Source organism: Hevea brasiliensis, chromosome 7 (assembly GCF_030052815.1).
Source record: "Hevea brasiliensis isolate MT/VB/25A 57/8 chromosome 7, ASM3005281v1, whole genome shotgun sequence".
In the NCBI taxonomy this organism is placed as follows: domain Eukaryota; kingdom Viridiplantae; phylum Streptophyta; class Magnoliopsida; order Malpighiales; family Euphorbiaceae; genus Hevea; species Hevea brasiliensis.
The window spans coordinates 12,478,861-12,492,161 of NC_079499.1; the positions used below are offsets into that span (position 1 = coordinate 12,478,861).

At 33.7% G+C, this 13,301-nt stretch overlaps 1 protein-coding gene across 1 annotated transcript; it reads left to right on the plus strand.

Moving 5' to 3' along the window:
* Positions 1 to 8,441: 8,441 nt before the first annotated feature.
* LOC110664164 (protein-tyrosine-phosphatase IBR5) lies at positions 8,442 to 12,784 on the plus strand. Its single transcript, XM_021823733.2, has 5 exons — positions 8,442 to 8,974; positions 10,815 to 10,914; positions 11,386 to 11,443; positions 11,650 to 11,756; positions 12,094 to 12,784. The coding sequence occupies exons 1-5, from the start codon at positions 8,738 to 8,740 to the stop codon at positions 12,399 to 12,401; spliced, it is 810 nt and encodes a 269-aa protein (XP_021679425.2). The 5' UTR covers positions 8,442 to 8,737; the 3' UTR covers positions 12,402 to 12,784.
* The last annotated feature ends 517 nt before the right edge of the window (positions 12,785 to 13,301 follow it).

Consider the following 13,301-nt stretch of genomic DNA (forward strand, 5'->3'; position numbering starts at 1 on the left):
TAAGGTTTGAGTTAGGGTTTCGAGTGGAAAAATGGGACTTTGACCATGTGATGATGGAAGTAGGTTTTAATGGTCAATTAGTGACCATTTGGTTTTGTTTGAATAAAAAATGAGGTGAATTGTATAGTGGGATTTGAGGTTGGCGTGGCTGCCCTTGGTGACCTGCAAAATTGGACATGAGTCCAGCAGGTTTGAGCAATAATAACTTGAATTGTAAAGGTTCAATTGGTGCAAGGCCAATTGAACATGAAACTAGACACATAATGACACAACTTTAGTGAAGAAACCATGCCCAGAAAACCAAACCAAGTTGATCAAAAGTTTGCCTTAATCCGGGTGACCTGCATTCTGCCTAGGCAAAATGACCAAATAAATAGTGTTTGGTCATTTGGCCATAACTCAGTCTAGAAAGGTCCAATTGACTGAAATTTTATCAGAAACAAGCTGAGATATAGACCAACAACTTTCATGAATAAATCTAACCCAAATTATGATCAGAACATATTCAAAAAGTGAGTTACAGTCACTGTTCCTAACACTGTAGATTTGGTCAGTCCAGAAATTCTAGAAAAACTTTCAATCCAACCAGTTGTAGTTTTTGGGCTATAACTTGAGCTACAAAACTCCAAATGGAGTGATTCAAAAAAGGAAATGCAACTAGACAAAATAAGAAACAACTTTCATGTTGATCATTTTGCCAAATTTTCACTACAAAAATGACTAATGGAACAGTAAAAACAAAGCATGAAAACTGAAAATTTTGTCCAATTAACATTAAGCTTAGAAATGGTATTGGCAACCAATACCTCAAGTTTAAAATGCAAAATGTGGTATGTTGGTAGTATTTAAACCAATGTACCTATTGCCTATGCAAAAGTCAACATTTTTGTGGACTAATAAATGGAATAGTAACACTAAAACTTGAATTGCAAAAATTGTGAAACTTAAAAGTGTAAAATGCCCTAGTATACCTAGCAAGATTGGTTTGGATAGGTTGGCATGCCAATAGGGTTCTGTTAGCATTACTACACATGGCATTATGCCATTCTGTGATTTCATGTCTTTTAGCCATTTTGACATTGTGTTGAGACTTGGCCTTATGCCTAATGTTATTACAGCTTACTAGCTGTTCTGTTGAACACTGGGAGACACAATGTGATAGATGGTGTGATGGCCGAGGTACTTAGTACCCAGTGCCGGTTTACCCCTTTATCCAGTCCAGTCGACTAGTATGGGTTACTCGGGCAATGATAATAACTTTTACCAAATTTGAATCAAATAATACTACAAAAAAAAATATCAGGAATTAAGTTTACCCAAAAAATGTTAACATACATTTTGTATACTTATTTTTATTCCTATTTTATATTATTTTATATTGTCACCACTAAGCAGAATTGCTTAGCGCGTCGCTTTTGGCACGCGCAAGTACTAGAGACCTAGTTGGTGAGCCCAGCAGACATCAGAAGGGGTGAGTCTTCAGATTTGCATCCGGAGTCCAGAGCCACCTCACATCTGCACTGCATATGGTAGGACATTAGGACTTTGGGGTAGCATTTTGTATTTTGTATTAGTTTGGATTGTAACTATGAACTCTTGTAATTATTTGATAATGTAATTATATGAAATTTCATCTTATTGAAATTTTCTGTATATTATATTGTCAAAAATGAAATGTTGAGAAGTATGTATGAATATGCTTTCAGTAATGCTGTGAACAGAAAAGAAAAATTTCTGAAAATAGTATTGAGATGTTGAGATTGGGTTGAGATATGTGTGTATAATGAAGTTTGAATTTGGAAATTATATTGGAAGTATTTTTAAACAGGTTCAGAAGAACTGTTTTTTCAATTTATAGCCGGCACTCTGCTGGATTTTCTATAAAATTTGCGAAAAAATTCAGATTTATCAAAAATTGAAAATAAATGAATTAAAAGAGATTAATTGTATTAGAAATATGAATTGGTGCTCCGGCACACGGAGTGGCATAACTTGCTCGGCTACACTGTAGACGGGTAAGGGGTGTTACAACTCTTCCTCTCTAATAAAAATTTCGTCCTCCAAATTTACCTGACTTAAGTAATCGTGGAGTTGCTACCTCCTTGTTTCTTCACATCCTTGTATTGCCTCATCAGTGTCTAGGTTTGGCTCTTCTTGAGCTTCCATAGCATATACTTGTGGTGCCACCCTGACTTCAGGCTTTTCAACTGTCTCAGAAACAATCTTCTGTGAAATGTCAGCCGTTTCTACTCTACCCGATCTTTTACCCCTTTGAACTGTAGGGGAAGGTCTATCAACTTGTACCGGAGATATTGAACCACTCCTCTGAGGGTAATCTCTTATGAAATGATCCGTAAACCCACACTTGAAACACTCTCCAGTTAACAGTCGACACTCCCCTCTGTGTCTCCTACCACAATGCATACATTTAAGCACTGGGGCTGATCCTCTTGTTATTGTGCCCGGGGAGCTAGCTATAGATATTCCAATCTAGCCTCTGTGGCCCTGTGTCTGATCTTGTGAACCAGAACCCTTAAACTTCTTACTAGGACAGTCAAGCTTTTAAGAACATCATTTCTATATCTAGTTTGACTAGAAATGGTTATGAATTTCAGTTCACAAATGATGTTTGCAATATTTATTTTGGAAATAAATATGTTGGCTCGGGTTATATGCATGATAGTCTTTATTATTTGGATAATAATGATAAACACAAATTGAATGCAAACAATCTAAGTGAATGTAATGCCATTATGAAAATCAAATCTAGTCTAAAACATCTTTGGCACTTAAGATTAGGTCATATTACAAAAGATAGGATTATAAAACTAGAGAAAACGGGGATTTTATCTTCAATGTGTTCTGAACCTAATCCAACTTGTGAATCCTGCCTTCAGGGTAAAATGACTCGATCACCCTTTATTGGACAAGGACTAAGAGCTGAAAATATTTTGGAGCTAAAATATAGTGATATATGTGGTCCATTTAAAGAAATGGCTAGATGCGGTTTTTATTACTTTATTACCTTTACTGATGATAAATCAAGGTTTGGGTATTTGTATTTGATGAAATACAAACATTAATCCTTTGAAAAGTTCAAAGAATTTAAATCTAAAGTAGAAAATCAAACAGAAAAAAGTATTAAAACTCTTTGATCAGATCGTGGAGGTGAATACTTAAATACTAAATTTAATGAATACTTGAAAGAGCATGGCATTATTTCCCAGCTGACTCCTCTAGGAACGCCACAGCTGAATGGTGTATCTGAAAGGAGAAATTGTATCCTATTAGATATGGTACATAGTATGATGAGTTATACTGACATGCCAATCTCCTTTTGGAGATTTGTATTAGAATCAGCTTTGCATATTCTGAATAGGATTCCATCTAAATTAGTCTCTTCCACACCTTATTAGATATGGTATGAAAGAAAACCAAGTCTTAAGCATATTAAGATTTGGGGTTGTCCAGCTTATATAAAAAAGCTGAAGACTAAAAAATTGGAAACCAAGTCAGAAAAGGGTCGATTTGTTGGGTATCCAAAAGAAAGTTTTGGATATTATTTTTATTTGCCTACATCATAAAGAGTTGTGGTAAGCAGAGATGCCATATTCTCGAATAATAATTTATTCAAGAAGGAGGCAAAGGAAGGCAAATAGAGTTAGAATTAGAGAATTTTGACAAACTAACAGATCAAATGGATATAGATCCATCTAGTCAACCTACACCTATTGATGAAACATCTACACTAATTCCTTGCAGATCAACTAGGATATCTCACCCACTAGTGAGATATGGTTTTCTTCATGAAGATGAACAAGATTTATTTACTCATGAAGAAATAAATTATGGAGATGATCCACTTACCTATGAAGAAGCTATATCAGATATAAACTCTTCAAAATGGATTGAAGCTATGAAATCTGAAATTAATTCCATGTATAAGAATCAAATTTGGGACCTTATTGACCCACCTGAAGGTATTATACCTATAGGGAATAAATGGGTTTTCAAGAAGAAAATTAGTTCTGATGGAAAGGTAGAGACCTATAAAGCAAGGCTAGTAGCAAAAGGGTTTCGCCAAAGGCAAGGAATTGACTATGAAAAGACTTTCTCGCCTGTTGTCATTCTTAAATCAATTAGGATTCTATTAGCAATAGCTGCATACTATAATTATGAGATTTGGCAGATGGATGTCAAAACAGCTTTTCTCAATGGCTACATTGATGAAAACATTTTCATGGAACAACCTAGGGGTTTTGAATTCCAAGATGGTTCCAAGGTATGCAAGCTAAAGTGATCCATTTATGGGTTGAAACAAGCTTCAAGGATTGGAACATCAGTTTTGATGAAGCCATTAGGTCATTTAGTTTTATTAAAAATGTGGATGAACCATGTGTATATAAGAAAGTTAGTGATAGTGGTGTCACTTTCCTTATCTTATATGTGGATGACATTCTGTTGATAGCTAATGACATAGGTATGTTGACAACTGTCAAGGTATGGTTGTCAAATACATTCTCCATGAAAGACTTAGGGAAAGCAACCTATATTCTTGGAATTCGCATTTATAGAGATAAAGCGAAAAGAATAATTGATTTATCCCAAAGTCTATACTTGGAAAAGGTGTTAAAGAGGTTTAACATGCTTAATTCCAAGAGAGGATTGTTACCAGTAAGACATGGTATCTACCTTTCTAAAGAAATATCTCCAAAAACATATGAAGAAAGAGATAAAATGGCCAGGATTCTATATGCTTTGGCTATTGGAAGTTTGATGTATGCAATGATATGTATTATGCCGGTTATCGCATATGCTATTAGTTTGACTAGAAAGTTTCAATCCAATCCAGGTTTAGAACACTGGATAGTTGTCAAGAATATCCTTAAGTACTTAAGAAGAACTAAGGATTTATTCTTGATTTATAGAGGTGGTGACTTGCAATTGGATGGTTATACTGATTCTGATTTCCAATCAGATAGTCGATGAGAGAAAGTCTAACTCTGGGTTTGTGTTCATTTGTAATGGAGGTACAGTTAGTTGGAAGAGTTTCAAACAGAGCACAACTGCTGATTTCACTACAGAGGCCGAGTATATTGCTGTATCAGATGCTGTAAAAGAGGCTGTTTGGATAAAAAAGTTCGTGATAAAACTTACAGTAGTTCCTTCTATTGAGTCTTCCTCTCTATTGTGACAACAATAAAGCGGTCATACAGGCTAAGGAATCCCGGTCTCACCAGAACTCCAAATACATAGAAAGGCGCTACTACATTATCAGATAGATAGTTGGGCGGGGCGATATAGCTATACAGAAAATAACATTAGCTGAAAATCCAACTGATCCATTCACGAAGCCTATGTCACAAGCTCAATTAAACCGTCATCTTGAGAAGATGAGTCTAAGATATTGTAATGAATGGCTCTAGTGCTAATGGGAGATTGTTAGTAGTATGCCTTAGAGCATTTCATTTTTATATGTATCTTGTACATATTTTATTAATAAAAGGCAATTTCACTTTTTCGCTTACATAATATATTTATGTGTAATAGAAAAGGTCCATTGATACTTTGTTAGAAATTCTATTATTAAGTTGTTAAGAATATGAGTGATAGTATTTCTAGTACAAATTATCATAAGTTGGTTCACAATCGAGGATACTTCACAAAGGACATGATTTATCCAGAAAGATTGTAATTATGTTTGTTCCCAAGGTATTTATATGAGATATAAACAAGATAGAGTGGTGAGTCTTGTGCCACATAACAAACATGATAGGCATTTATACATGATAAGTAGGCTGAACTAGTGACGCATTTGACAAGCACATGGAGTTTACTCTTGTCAATGCATTGTCATGTATCATATCAGTGCATATAATCTTTAGACCTGAGATAACATAGTTATCTTGTATATAGGTGGTTTGAGTTTGATGCTGCTTTCATACTTGTACTATGTATGGATATATGGGCATGTGTTGGCTCCTACTAGTTATATATGGAGATAGGTATTGATCAAGATGGAATCCGTTACCCTAAGTAAGTAAGGATAAAATCCTATTTTTATTTACTTGTTCTTGATGTTTCAAGTTCCTGGCTAGGATAGACAGATTTAGTCAGAAAAGAGTTTCTGAGAAGAAAATCTAATTAATCAAGAATTGAAATTAAAAGAGAACATAATGTTCATAGCAAATGGGGTTTGACATTAACTATGACTCCAGCTCAAATTGGGATTTTGTAATGGAGAGATTCTAGTGCATGGTAATATATGGTTAAAGGTTCATTTAAGGTATTCCTTATTACTGATTGGGTGGCCATGACACGCTATGCTAGGTGTCAACCATGGTCGATGAGATGCCTAAAATGATTTAGAGAAATTATTTATGGTAAAAAAGAGTTCTGATGATATTAAGAGTTAATATCATATCTCATTGCCAATTAGTGATGAGCCTAGTGAGTCACATACATACACAAGTTAATCACTAAGTAAAATGTGATTTAATTGATTAATTAAAGAGTTTAATTGATTAATTAAATAGGTTTGGTTTGCAATGAGATTGCAAAGTTCCTAGCATGGCTTGAAACCAAATCTAAGTTATTAGATGTATAGTATAAGTTAAATTTATATTTAAAGTGTTTAAATATGAATTTAATTATGAGAAATTAATTAATGAAGATTAATTAATTAATTTATATTTGATATAAATTAATTAAAAAAGGAGAAATAATGATTTTGGGTTGAGAACTCAAAATTAAAATATAAGGGTAATTTGGTCATTTCACATGGTGATATGTGACACCATGAGATGGTGACACATTGCATCATATAAACTTGCCATTTATCTTCCTATCATGCAAGATGATCAAAGTCCAGATTAAGTCTAGCTTTGACACTTAGTTTAATGAGATTAAGTCAATTAAAAATAAGATGTAATGTGGTGGTGACATGTAGCAAAGAGTTTAAGTGATTATTTGACCTAATTATAAAAGAAAAAAGAAAAGAAGAAACATATAACTCTCTCTTGTCTCTCAAAGGTGGCGGCACCTCTCTCTCATCTCCTCTTCTTGCTTTCTTCATCAATTCAAAGAGAAATCATTCATTTCCTTTGAATTAAAATTGCTAGAAATTATTTTTAGTGTCCTATACACACATATAACCTTTCTAAAAGCAAAATCTCAAATTATAATTAGTTGGCAAGGCTTGAGAAGCAAAATTGGGGGCTGTCCATTGGTGATCTTGGCGTGGACAAGTTAGAGGGACAACACTTGGGGTCCTAAGAGCTCTTCCTAAGGGTGTCAATTGCATTCATAGTGCATCAAAGAAGTTAGTGTCCAAATTCCTCTTTCAAATTAGGGTTTAATTGAATTAATTTGTTAATTCATAATCTTGAATGGCAAATGAAGATCCTAATACATATTAAAAGTATTTTAATATGCAATTGAGCATCGAAATTAATTAGGCACATAAGAGATGTTGCATTATGCATGAAACCCTAGAAAAAAAATTTTAAAATTCAATGTTTCAATGCATCAATTACTATGCTTTTTCAATGGTTGTTTTCACTAGCTTTGGAAGCATGCATTTACACCTCACTACATTACTCCAACTTCGTTTGACCTCGCCTGTCTATGAATGTGTGTTAGATTGGGAGCTCATTCTTTGTGATTTGGGAATTAGGGTTCTAACTTGAGTTTGGGAAGAGTTGTGCATTTGGGAATTTACCTCCTTCTCTATTTTATTTATTTTTTTCTCTTATTTTTTTATTTTAAAATCATTTTAATATGTTAAACATTATTTGTTTAATCCATGTTAGTGGCTTTAGATGGAGAAAAAGATGAAAGTCATCACTTGCAAATGATATGAAATCTCAGATACGACTTTGTCATAAAATGAAGTATATATTCTACAATAAAAATGAGTTGAACCATATAATGTTTTTTTGTAATCCCTAAGAAAATATGTCTAATAGTATCAAAATTTGACCCTTTGTTTTGATTATAGGAAATGGAGAGAAGAAAAAAAAAAAAAGAAATCTAATTTCTCTTGTTTAGACATTAAATAGAGTAAAAATTTTGTAATCCGTTATGTTTAAACATTAAATAGAAAGAAGGAGGGTAAAAATGAAATTTCATTTCTCAAATTAATTTAATCACTCAAAATATTTCCCTCTTAATTAGAGTGAAATAGAAAAAAAATATAAAAATAAAAGAATTTTTATATTAAAATTATTATTTAAACGTCTATAAATATAAAAAGAACAAATTTCTTTTAAATTCTCCTTTTCAATTTTTCTTATTTTTAATGCACAATTAAATTTCTATACTAAGCGTAAAATTTTATGTGTTCAATAGGGCAAAATGAAAAATGTGAATACTACGAGTTTTTTTTTATTTTAAATAATACTATGAAGCTTTTTATTTTAATAAAGTTGTGGGTGAATTTATATATTTTGCTTATATATTATCAAATTTATCATCATCATCGTCATCATATCATTCACATATACCCATCAAACCCCAATCTGGCAATCTTCTATTTCTTGAAGATTCTCCGTTAATCACTACTACATCCGTACTCCCCTTTCCAACCTACCGACATATAAATACACATAAACAATCCCTGCTCCCCTCTCTCTGAACCTGCTCTGTTGTTCCCATCACCCAAATCTTCAATTCTTGATCATTCTAATCAATCTCGCTGCCTGATTTTCGTTTTCCTGATTTTGTGATTGGCTGGCGGATGAGGAAGAGGGAGCGAGAGAACCCATGTGGGGTTTGCGGCCACTATCACAAGTATGAGGAAGGGGAGATTTGTGGGATTTGCGGCCATCGGTTGCCGGAATCTGCTGAGAAAATTCCGCTCCATGTTAGTGCTTTCCCTTCTGAGATCCTGCCGGAGTTCCTTTATTTGGGAAGTTACGATAACGCCTCTCGCTCTGAGCTGCTCAAAACCCAGAGGATTTCTCGAGTTCTCAATGTATGCTGCTCTTGTGGTTGCGATTTTATTCATTGAAAGTTTTATTCTTTTTATGTTTTGCTATTGATTACTCTTGCTTAATTGTCGAGTTGGTCACAGTGAGGTCTTTGTTGTGCTTTCTGTTCATCCTTCGCTGATTAAATTGTTTGGTATTTTAATTCTAGTGAGTAGGCAAAGGAAAGGAACTCTGAAATCTGAAAGCACAAAGTTGGAAAATGATTGTTTTCTTTGGATTGGATCAATCGGTTTTGGAGAGGGTGGATCATGTTATTCTAGTGTTTTATGTTGGAGGAAACCATTATTTTACAGCTATGAGGATGTGCATGCTGAATGGAATGTGGACTTTGAAGTTAAAAAATAAAACCATTTATGGGAAAATGGCAGAAAAGAAGTTAAAGGTCGCATCAATTGACCATGCAAGACAAGGCAATCAACTTCTGGGATCTATGGATCTGTAATTTGTTGAGTAGCATCCATGGTTGTATGCATCCTGCTCTTATTCAGTGAGATTTTGGCTATGCTATTGGCTAGCATGGCCCATGGGACAGTGGTTGACTATGGTTTTTGATATTCCCATACTTATCCTTTGTTCTTTAAGATTGTTTTTATGGTGGATTCAATTGGATTTTTGGCTTCCACCCACAAGAAAAATGCCCAAAGCTTTTGCTTTATTTATCTGTTACAGACAAAATTTATCCTTTAATAGAAAAGGTGATGCATCTCCAGAAAACAATCTGTGGTGAACTGATTTAAGATGTGAATTATGGTCATGGTTTTAATATGCAACTATTTAAAGGCAGATGCTGAGTTGCGTTGGTAACTGCCGGTATTTACTAGTAAGTAATGGTAAAGACTGATACCTCAATAATCAAGTTGACAAAAAATATATGCATACAATGTTTTCTTTGGTTTTTTTCATTCTCTATGTGTTCTGGCCTTTCAACTACTATATTTCTCACATTTTCTTCTCCTAGAAGCATTATACATCTCCGAAAGAGAATCTATATAGCCGACCCCAAAAAATTTGGGATAAAGGCTTAGTTGAGTTGAGTGGAGTTGTGTTTCTCTCAAAATTTCACCTAAACTTCCCGTCCTTTCTTTTAATCTCTCCCTTATTCTTTTTTATGTAAGATCATCAAATATTTATATTCTCCACAACTACTTGCAAAAGTTGATTTTTTTTTTTTTTTATATATTTGTTGAAGAAAATTTTGTTTTATATTAGGTTTGTTGTTGAGTTTATAGTATGAAGCATTGGTTTGCCCGATTTATAAATTTATGTGATTTTTTTCTAATTTGAATTATTTTCAAAATTAATTTTACTAAAATTCATTAATAATAACATCTAATTTGATATTTTTATGTTTATTATATAGTTGTAAATATTAGTTTTAGTTGTATCTACCAATATTTACTCATTTTATGAACTTGTTGTGTCAGGCTGTTGCCGTTATATCACGGCTGTTATAGGCGACTGCGATTTAAAACTATGATTATGGTGTAAAATTTAGAGGTTAAACACTTGAAATATCCATTTCTTTGCTTTAGTTTTACTGATAAGAACAATTATTGATTTCTTTGCTCTAGATCTAAGTAAGTATATATTAATGAAGGAAAAGTGGGAGAGAATAAATGATTTTTTTTTTCCCTTTGCTTCTGCAATTTTAAATATGTTATATTTCATTCATTCAGTCTATCTCTCTGATATTCTTTTATGAAAATTATATTTTTATTATCAGTTTGATGATTGTCTATTGTTGATGTGAAACAGTTATTCAGTTAGCCAGGAATAACAAGAGGTTTGGCATTACCTTATATCTGTTGTTTTGTCTTTATGTAGACAGTACCAGCTTGTCAAAATCTCTACAAGAATTCTTTCACTTATCATTGCCTCCAAGATGACAAAACTTTACAATTTGATGATGCAAATCAATTTTTAGGTGAGTTGTATACTGCGATTTATGAATTTTTATTTGTTACTTTACGTGGTTCCTTCTCCCACTGAAAAAACCCAAAAGAAAAAGGTATTTCTTAATGAATTCCACTTAACAGAGTGATAAGAAAGTATGCACTCCCACATATTTCTTGTTTATTGTTTGAAAATTGATATTTGCAATGTACTCAAAATACCCAAAAAAAAAATCCAATTGATTTTTATTATTGCAACAAAATAGTACAAAATAAAGTCATAGAGCCATTGTGCCATGGCTTGTCCTTTGGATCCATACTGAAATAGTTATTTAAATAATTTGCTCATAATCAGGAGTCCTTTAATGATGATCATTAATAAGTTTGGCTCAGTTGATAAATTGTCACTTTAAGTTGCACTTATTTACCTACTATTACTGCCAACCTTTACTGTCCCTGTCTCAGCGAGCTTTGAGACTAACATAACACTTTTCGATCTGCAGAGCAATGTGAAAAGGATAAGGTTCGTGTTCTTGTGCACTGCATGTCTGGAAAAAATAGGTAGTGCGGCTGCAAGTTATGTTCTTTTTTTTTTTTTTTTTGTCAAGTACCAAAAATGTGCATAAAAGGGGTCCTTGTGGGATATGATTCCAAATTTTTCTTGTGTGTTGCATGGCTATCAAGAACTCTTGACATATATACTGGGAAATGATCAAAGCATTTTTAATTTATTTCTTTGGAGAACGAAAACCATATTTTTTTGACAGGTCTCCGGCTATTGTGATAGCTTACTTAATGAAGTCCAAAGGATGGAGGCTTGCACAAAGTTACCAGTGGGTGAAAGAGCGGAGACCATCGGTTGACTTGACCCAAGGTATTATATCATGATACTACTGCTTGCATGTTGTAGGAGAAACAGTCAATATAGTTTAGGTAATTGATGATTCCAGTATCTTTGAAGTTACCTCATGCTTAGGAGTTGCAGAATTCTTGTACTAAATGTAGGTGGCTAGCATTTCTTGAAATTTCAGAACTATTGAAGTGCATTTTTGTGGACATTGTAGCCTTATTGTCATGTGTGGCACTTGTTTCTCAGATATTGGCTGTGTTTTTGGATGTTAATTTGTTTCCTGAAAACAGTTAGCCCATGTCTGACTTTCATTCACAACCCCCCCCCCCCCCCCCCCCTCTTTTTTTTTTTGGAACTCCAGCTGTGTACCAGCAGTTGCAGGAATACGAGCAAAAAACTTTTGGGTCATCTGATGGCAACAACCCTGCCTTGCCAGTTTTCCCACATGCAGGCGTGCCATCCCTTAGCTTTGGGTTTCCAAAGGTTAATGATCCAGTTCCTGGTGCTGCTTTCAACAGCATCAGCACTACCTCCTTTTTGACCCGTCCTCTGCATGTTCCTCCTGAGTACCAGTTTGGAGCTGGCCATCCTCAACATAGTTTATCTGAGAGCCCCTTCACTGCCAGCCCACAGAACCCAAATGGAGGAGACATTTCAATGGATTCATGAAATTTCGAGCATTTCACCCAATGAGATCAAAAGGTTAACGAGTTTTCAGAAGTTTGAAACTACAAATGAATCTTTTGCTTTGTGGGATACTTTGTTTTGCCTAATTAAATACGGGAGTGTTGTTCTAATGCAATAGTAGAGGTTTCATCATCAAATACACTGGCTGCTGAAGTTGTATTTGTCTTTGTTGCTGCTTGCAAATATAGGATTGATTTTTTTTTATTATTATTAAAAATACACGAAAAGCTGAAGTGGAACATGCCTATTCAATCAAAGGCTCTTTAAAGTATTCTTTATGTGGGACCATCGATTTATTGGTGGTGGACAGCCTATTGAATGACTTTTCCTCTCCCTATTTGGGTCATGGAAAAAATTGTTTCTCATCTATTGTTTTTACCTATTGATGTAGCAGTCTAGGATTTATATCTACTTTTTCACTTCCCTTTGAATAAGTTATTAATGTCATTATACAGTTTCATGCCTTTTTTTAGTGGGTAAAATATTTGTCCTATAGAAGGATAATTAAAGGAAGGGTAAGGAAATAGAGGTTTATATTTGGAAATAGATAGAAACAATGATTTGAGAGATATGAAATAAAATAATATATCAATCTCACTGCATCTCCTTTTCCTTTTTTCTTTACGCTCAAAACTAGGATGTAAGATATCTAAAAGTTCAGATTGCGACTCAATTGGAATAAAAATTGAAGTTTGTTGTGATAGTGGAGTGTACTTTGCGAAAGATTTATGAGATATTTGGAAAATATATAAGGGTTAGGGTTTGAAAGTTTTGAATGATTGTATTTTACTTTTTTTCATTATAGTATAATTTTTTTCTCTTGTCTTACCTGTTGACGTAAACTTTACGATCGAATCATGTAAATCTTATGTTATTCATTTT

Bases quoted from the DNA above. Each gene is read 5' to 3' on its own strand.
- LOC110664164 (XM_021823733.2), top strand. From the start codon at position 8,738: ATGAGGAAGAGGGAGCGAGAGAACCCATGTGGGGTTTGCGGCCACTAT. The intron at 10,915-11,385 runs GTGAGTTGTATA...TTCGATCTGCAG, and splicing joins TGATGCAAATCAATTTTTAG to AGCAATGTGAAAAGGATAAG. The intron at 11,757-12,093 runs GTATTATATCAT...TTGGAACTCCAG, and splicing joins ATCGGTTGACTTGACCCAAG to CTGTGTACCAGCAGTTGCAG.